This window comes from Dreissena polymorpha, chromosome 6 (assembly GCF_020536995.1).
Source record: "Dreissena polymorpha isolate Duluth1 chromosome 6, UMN_Dpol_1.0, whole genome shotgun sequence".
Lineage (NCBI taxonomy): Eukaryota > Metazoa > Mollusca > Bivalvia > Myida > Dreissenidae > Dreissena > Dreissena polymorpha.
The window spans coordinates 65,463,383-65,471,957 of NC_068360.1; the positions used below are offsets into that span (position 1 = coordinate 65,463,383).

Here is an 8,575-nt window from a genome sequence, read left to right on the forward strand (position 1 = left end):
TATGTTTTGTTCAAACCATAATCCATTGGAAAGTCCCTTTAATAGTTAAGTGGATGCTTGCAATCAGTCTTATATAGTTGCTAACAAATTCATGATAAAGATTAACTTATTGCAGAAACAAATTGCACTGCACAATATAGAATGGCACAAGCGAAAAAGACACAAATTTAATGCTGGTATGTTTTGTGAATAAATATCTCGTGGTAAAAAAAGGAAGCAATGAAATAACTTGTTCCAGAATGGTTATTTTTGAGTATTTATGCGCATTTGAATCTGACATAGGAACACAAAATTTAGTCGAAGAATGAACAAATGTATTTTTGTTATTACTAGTAGTGAGTACATGTATACCTTTGGAAGCTGCCATACATTTCTTTAATAAATCAAATGTTTCATGATCATATATATCCGATACATTTCTTTTAAATCTGATATTAAATTTGCTGTTGGTATGATTTTTTACAAAATATGACAAATTCATGCTCATTAAAATAAATCTGTTTACTATTCTCATATATTCACTTAGTTCATGCAGTTATTATCCCCCGCCATAGGGGGAGGGAAATTGTTTTGGCGGTGTCCGTCCATCCGTCCGTCTTTCCGTCCGTCCAGTACTTTTGTTTTCGGAGCCATATCTTGGAAGTGCTTTGGCGGATTTCATTGAAACTTGGTATGAGTATATATATGGATAAGAGGATGATGCACGCCAAATGGCATTGTACACCATCTGTTAATAACGGAGTTATGACCCTTTTTATCTTAAAAAAAAATGCTTTTTTGAGTGTCAAATATAACACTTTTGTGTCTAGAAGCATATTGGCGGGGGATATCAATTCAACGAATTTGCTTGTTTATAGTTAACTGGTAGTTACCTGGTACCTGTACCCAGTAAAATTTATTAACGACTATACTGAAAATATGAAAACTGAACAATTTTTTGCAAGTAATGTAATATGCCAGTCGTGATATTTTAATCAATATAAACTAATAATTGTAAAAAAACACACGGTATTTTAGAACCTTTTTCGTCATTCGTGGTTGATAGTCCCTTTAAATGACTCAAGGCAATTAATTAAGGCATCTCTATGAACAACTTCAAGAAGTCCATTTCAATGTTCAACTTTGCACGGCCTGTATTGACCAGACATTCTCCAAATCTAGTTGATTTTATTGGCCACTTGGTTTCGTGAATTTAAAGATTTTATTGCCACGTTTGTAAAACTTTTGCATTTGGTGACACTTGCGAATGGCAGTGGGAGCCATGGTGGTCAAAGGTCAAATCAGGTCAAAACACATAGACAACTGCATGACCTCAAATGACTTCTGTGATTAAATGGATTGTATTGTGGATCACCAACCTTATTACCTCAAAGGTCAAGTTGACACTTAAAAATCAAAAGTCAAATTTGTCCATGCATATCTTGTGCATAAAATAAGCGAAGTTTTGTACACAATTGGAATTTGAGGGCATTATGGAAAAATCTCCTGTTCGTTAAGATTTATCCTATTGTTCTCTAACAAAGTTGGTACTTTCTATCAGGTCAAGTCTTCAACACGTGGTGTCTGTGAGCTTAGGGGAGAGCTTTTTGGCCATCATGGTCCTCTCTTTAATGTAGTAAGTTTTAGGTGTATATGTATTGTAATTTACCAACAATTTTAATCTGAAATGTTTGTGTGTTTTTCAGAGGACAAGTATGAGTTCCATGTATTTCTTTACCCCCATGATGATACCAGAGGAAAGACAGAGACGATCAAGCAGAAGCTTGAGGATAAACACTATGATTTATTTATATCTGCTGACATTAAACCAGGAACAGGTGGGAAACTATATATGTTCGGATATAATCGCGAGAAATTCACAAACTTAAACAAATAAATAAAGTTAACCAATGAAACATCGGCATTCCTGATAGCAATATTCACAATTTCAAAGCTCTATGTGGTATGCCAACATAGATTTATCGAAATACAAAGTGTTTGTTTTTATTTTTGTGCGACAATATATTCCAAGTTAATTTTCGCCAGGATATCCGAACATTTACGAGCGATGCGAGACTGGCTTCGGGCAGTGTCGGAAGAACGACATATTCACGAGAAGTACGTCGTGCTTCCTAAGTGAAATTTTCTTGTTATATGCTGTAGCAAAACACGAGCATGTTGTATAACGTTAAATCTAGTGTACCAGACCCCATCTAGCATTGAAATTTTGGCTAATACTATAAGGAATATTGATGTTTTATGTGTTAACTTCATTTTTCGAAGTATTGTAATTAGGGATGTCAACGAATATCCGAATGTCCGAATATTCGGTCCCGGACCGAATATTCGGATACTGTTTTCCGAATCGAATATTCGGAAGAAAAAATAAAAAACTCGAGTAATTTCAAAGACTTTGTTTTCGTGAAATTTGCTTCAAACATTGTAAAAAAAGCTGTTCCTCGTGTCATAATGTTTATTTCGGTAGGCGCGATAATGCGTCGCTATGGTGATGACAGTATACCGGTCATAAATCCCGCTAATTGCCTAACAAAGACAGACACTTTGTGTCAAAATTATGATAGGTGCAAATCGCGTCGGCAATCAAAACATCGACCTGCACTTGATCCAATTACTCGAATTACATTTAAAATTATCAAAGATTAAATGAGTAAAGGAAAAGCCAACTTGGTGTAAAAAACAAATAAGACCGTATGGAAATTAAAACATCGACCCGTCTTGATCTAATAACTCGAATTACATTTAAAATGATCAAAGATTAAATGAGTAAAGAAAGAGCCGAATTGGTGTGAAAAACAAAAAAGATCGTATGGTTATAATCACGTTGTCCAATCAAAAAGCTTTTAGAAAATAATTTACTCAACCTCTAATGAGTATTTGCGTATCGTATGGTCCAAACTTTAATTAATTACTCAATATTCAATCAGGTATTACACTTAAAGAAATGTTTTTTGGTATTTCGCCCTCATTTAATTGAAAATATTATAATTGCTACACGCATAAAGTAAATCTCTGTCCAAGCAAAATGCCACCTACGCCTTCCGCTGCTTGGAAGTATTTCACGACATCATCCGATAAGAAGTCGCCGATCCAAGTGACTTTTAAACGTGGCAACTTTAAAAGACTGACTTTTCAGTCTGTTAAACAGGTTCAAAGTGTGTTGTGGCTATGTACATAATTCGTTTAAGTTCAGCTTTAATTATATTTAGATCTAACTGTTTTGTCATGTAATTATTTTGTCGTCATGAAATATTATTGTTCTCGTTCTATTGTTGATGTACGATATTAATAGTTTAAAAACAGTTATTGTCATTCAATTTTAACAATAAAAAGTAATCAACAAAATCAGCTTCGAATTAGCGACGGCAACGCTGTGTCAATATTTAGTCACTTCCAGTGAACTTCCGGTAAAAACGAAAGTATAATTCATGGAGTAATGGTACGGTTAACATAGTTGACTTTTCCACGAGATGTTGACCGAATATCCGAATATTCGTTCGGAAGGGTGACCGAATATTCGAATACCGAAATCGGTATTCGTTGCCATCCCTAATTGTAATAAATATTCGTTGATTTTGAGTTATGGGCTTTTAATGAGTCTAATAAGGGCGTCAGAGATCAAAATAAAGAGTGACTATGAGTTGGATTGCATCGGCAATCGCGGGCAATATTTGGGCATGAGAGATCCAATTAAGGACTAACTTCCAGTTGCATTACTGTAATAATCTTGAGACAACTGGTCGAGGGAGATTACAGATATCACTGCTCAAGGGAGATTAAGTTATTAATCGGAACTACTTGTCTAAGTTGATCATGTATTTATCATAAATCCTTGTCGACAGTTCCAAAGCAAAAAGAAAACATATCAGTGGATATATGGCGATAAGTCATAAAAAATATGTCTTTTTTTTTATTTCAGAGGTCATACAAACAACATCAGCAACAATGGAAAAGAGCGCAGCCGTGCATTTTCTGTATTCAGAGAATCTGCTACGTGATGCTTGGGCTATGATATTCCTCACAACCTTAATGGAGGATGGCAAAGATATTCTCTGTTTGGGAATAGATGCCTTTAAGCCACAGCACATTATCACGACTTTTGAGAAAGGACAATTTGAGACCGATGGATCAGTAATGAATGGTATTGAGATAAGGCCAGTTAGTAATTATATAAGCTTCTGGAAGCGTCTCCCGAAAGTGAAGGTTCCAAATGAAACTGATTCGCAGAGAAAACAGAAGAATTTCTGGTGTTTTCTGCAAAACAAACTCCCTAAACCTATGGTCAAAGCAAAGGGGAAACGTGTCGATATTGACAGAAGAAATTTTGAAACTCCTCTTCTGGAATTCCCGCATCCTACTCATATGAAACGTTATAGTGACACATCAAGAGGAAAGTCGGTCATCAGATGATGTGTTTGTATACTTGCACAATGAGGTGCAGCAACAGAACTTATAACCAGCGACCATATATGATGGGCCCCTAGACCAGATAAAGGGTGGACTTTTGAACATGATACCGCCATAGCCCATGCGTTCGGAAATGCTATGGAAATAGGGAATGAACGAACAACTCTGGTTGCAGATAATCAAATACATGCCAAAACAGCTGAATATTGGAATTTAAATAACCAAATATTGAACAACAATGACACTTCTTACCATGTTGTTGCACAAAGCGAGGCTATTTACTTGATTCATCCTATGAATAAAAAAGGTTTCATGTCCTCTGAAGATGGATCGCCTCCAACGAGTGTCAGCGTATCAAGCCCTCCTGATAACAATGCCGATTTATTTAGAGCGGATTCCTATGTAGGTTTTACAAGTGGAGGTATTTGAGCAGGCATTCCTGGTCATAGTGTCAGTGGATACAGCAGAAGTCAGACGAGTTCATCATTTGGAGCAAACAGCGGTGCGCTGTGTACCTTACAGTCTTCTTTCTCGACCTCTCCAAGTCTATCTTCTGGAAAAAAAATCATCTTTTACCGAAAAAGAAGTACAAATTGAAGAGACAAAAGATGATTAAAGCTTTGTTAAAAATGATAAAGGTTTGAAACTAACATTAGAGTCTACTGGATATACACGGAACGTTAGCAATTCGGTTGTCTCTCCGGAAAGTGGATATTCCTCTGGTAATACAAACCCATCTTAAATTTGAACGATGACACAGACGGTTGGACTTTCCAGAAGGATTCGAATTTAGTTATAATTTGCAAAGCATTTTAATGTGTACGAATATAGTGATTTGTGTTGCTGTTTTCATCGACCCAATTACATGGAAAACGATGCATTGGATATAACGCCTATTGTCGGGTCGAATTATATTTTGATGAAGAGGTTTTGGAAGTGTGTCACTTTATTTTACCAGTTTTATAAATCATACGGGAAATAAGAAGTGTACACTATTTTTGTAACATTGTAACTGAAATAAATAGATGTGTACGATAATTTCAGACTTTCGTAGATTTTCATAATATGGTTTACTGTACAAGTGATCAGAGAAAATATTATATTATGAATGAGATAAATTATTTATGACATATTCAACGGTTTACTTTGTATGAGGAGCTGTTGATAAGCAATAGAAGACATCTACAGCTATTCAAAATGTTCACATTTTTGCCTTTACAACAATGTTTCTACTACATCACAATAAAACAAGGTATTCTATGTGATAAAAGAGACACAGGGTGATGCTGAATCGACAGATGTTCACTTAAATGTATATTTCTTATGAATTTCTATGGTATGGTATCTATAGTTTCCCGATTTGTTGCAGTCGTCTTTTAATACATTGGAACACATTGATATATCCTATTTCATTATTTCAACAGAAAGTAAACATGTATGTGTGTAATTTCCCAGAAGAGGGTCATGGCGTTTCGAGTGTGTAGCTTCGGTGTGAGAATTAATATCGTTTGATTCTTTTTTTTTTAGATTTTAAAGATATGGAACTTTTTAACAATGTTTGTGAAGTTTTGTTTACAATTGTGTTTTTTGTTGTTAAGTTTTGTAATCCGAAGCATATATTAGGTGGATGGCATTATAAGGGTTGTTGTGCTTTCGTGTTATGTATGGATTGAATCTTTGCATTTCTTGATTGATGTCAATTATTGTAGTAAAAGTATGTATGTTTCATATATGACATGAGCATGTTATTCATATACGCTTTTTAATTCAGTTTCTTACCGTCTTTTAACGCTGTATTTCTTATAGTTTATTCGCGATTGTTCCGCTTTGTCTTCAAGCATTTTAACTTTGTTAACACTTATGTTGATGTTGATATGTTTTTTATGAAACATTATCTACAACATTCTTTTTTATGGCTCGTATCAAATCCTTGCAGGTATTACACTCCATGTGATGATGGTCCATTTATGTATTTACACACAACAAGTGTCTTTTCTGTGTATTTTTTCCCTTCTGGATACAAAACATTGTAGTATTTGTATTATTGTTTATGATTTCTATTTACCTTTACATTTTTGACTGCAAAACATACACATTTGTTAAACATACTTTTTTATAACAAATTGCTGGGATTTTCATTTCATATAATAATTTACAAAGAGATGTGTTGAAAGATTTTTCTTGTGATAGCTATGGTTACAGCTAGGGAGCAGTAAATAAAAATTGCCGACTGCGACACCCTTTACGTCAATAGTCCACTTGATCTGTTCAATAGCAAGAGTTCCGACTCAAAGTTCGGTCGCATCACTTATCACTCATAGCCTTTCATACTTACCATATTTGGCTCAAAACAAATACAAGTTTATCTCTAAATAACGTGTATGCAGAACTTGTTGCATCCACCATAGTTATTGGAACAAATACGGTCCAATCATAAACATGGTCGTTGGCTTGTAGTGTATATTCAATTATGTTTTGAATTTAGTTCTTTGTACACTATGCGAGCTCCTAAATAATCATCAGAAATAAATAAAAATTACACTTACTGGTTACTCATTACAATATATATTTTGTTAAAAAATAACGAATCGTTATGAAATAACAATAAAAAGATCGGCACAAAATAGCCTTTTTACGAAGTGACCATACCCACGTGTAACCGACTTTTTCGATGAAATGCTTAAGTTGTTTCTCTTGAGGAAAACGAATGCAATTTGAAATTGAGATAAATGATTGTATTTTGAATATATGAAATGCACTTTTTGGACGCCAACTACGAGATTCAAATATGTGTATCATATAGATGCGGGCTTTCACATGTTACCGAATATTTTATATAATAGCTTTTCAGCGTTAATATTCTGAATTAACCTGAATTATTTCACTTGCAGGTAACCAGTGCGATGACTTTGTTTATGACAGAAAAGCATGAAAGTTATGATGGGATAACGTATTCTTATTTAAGTGATTGTTTGACCTTTGTAATGGCAACTGCTTTTTTTCGGAATATATGAAACATATTTTAAGTATTCAAATGGCAATAAACACAACTTCATACTTCGTGTTGTGTTAGTTACCGATTCATCTGGATCTATGTGTTGGCCGTGTGTTAACTGGTGCTGCATATGTGTAAAACGTCATCATTATTATATTTCTACATATTTATGGTGATCGTTGCATACCTGTGTTCAATCAAGTAAGGTTGTTTTAACAACATGCATGGACTGTTTGATAGATTGATGTCTATACTACCGTATAGTTGGTGTATATATAGCTTTTATAAGCGATTTTGCTTGTTACCGTTCTGACCATGATGTTTATAAAGGAATTCGACAGTTGTAACCCTCGTAGATTTTTAAAGTATGTTTAGAGGGTTATTTTTTTCTTCAAGGACCGTTTGAGTTTGAGCATAGCGGTACAGCTTTTCAGTTACAGTTTTCAAATAATTCTTCTCGCGATTGTTGATTTTCTGATAATAGTTATGCATCATTTTCAAGTTACTGTATATATAACATCAGTAAAAGTAACAAAATAACACGTTCGCTTAAACTGTCGATCTCAGTGTCTTAAGTACTGTCGTTGCAAACGGTAAACTTTATGTTGAACAATTTGTCAATGAAGATGTGCACTGATATTAACAAAACAGTCATGTAATGTATGTACAAATTAGATTCGGATGTAAAAAACAAACTTAGCCGGATTCGCGTCTCGATCAAGACAGAAAGCAATCAACGACATTGCGCACTTTCTTTAAGGCTATTAGTTTGTTCAAATTGTGGCTTGTATATAAACGAATACCTACACGTGTCTTCAAGCAACCGTATCAATAATGTGCGAAGATTTGACATGGTGACCAAGTTTTATTTGTGCGCGTGACCCAGATTCGACGGTTGCCTAGAAATTGTCAAGATAAACATTCTGGCCAAGTTTCATCGAGAATGAGTCATGAATGTGGCAACTGAAGTGGTAACAGTGGTTTTTAATTTTCGACCTGGTGAACTAGTTTTTAGATTCAAGTGACACAGATTTAAAATCGACATCGAAAGCATGAAGAAAAATATTCGGACAAAGTTGTATTAAGATTTGAGTCATAAATGTGGCCTCTAGAGTGGTATCAAGGCCACTCTAACATTTTACCAAACGTTCTAGCTTTAATACGCACGTGATCCAG

General features: G+C 34.6%; 1 protein-coding gene across 2 annotated transcripts; it reads left to right on the forward strand.

Annotated features, from left to right (window-relative positions):
• Positions 1–625: 625 nt before the first annotated feature.
• LOC127834739 (uncharacterized) lies at positions 626–7,444 on the forward strand. Of its 2 annotated transcripts, XM_052360769.1 has the most exons (3): positions 626–1,817; positions 2,026–2,097; positions 3,917–7,444. In XM_052360769.1, exons 1-3 carry the CDS (start codon positions 1,667–1,669, stop codon positions 4,405–4,407), a joined length of 714 nt encoding a protein of 237 aa, XP_052216729.1. In that variant the 5' UTR covers positions 626–1,666; the 3' UTR covers positions 4,408–7,444. The 2 variants fall into 2 exon arrangements, with proteins under 2 accessions (XP_052216729.1, XP_052216730.1); XM_052360770.1 differs by lacking the exon at positions 2,026–2,097.
• The last annotated feature ends 1,131 nt before the right edge of the window (positions 7,445–8,575 follow it).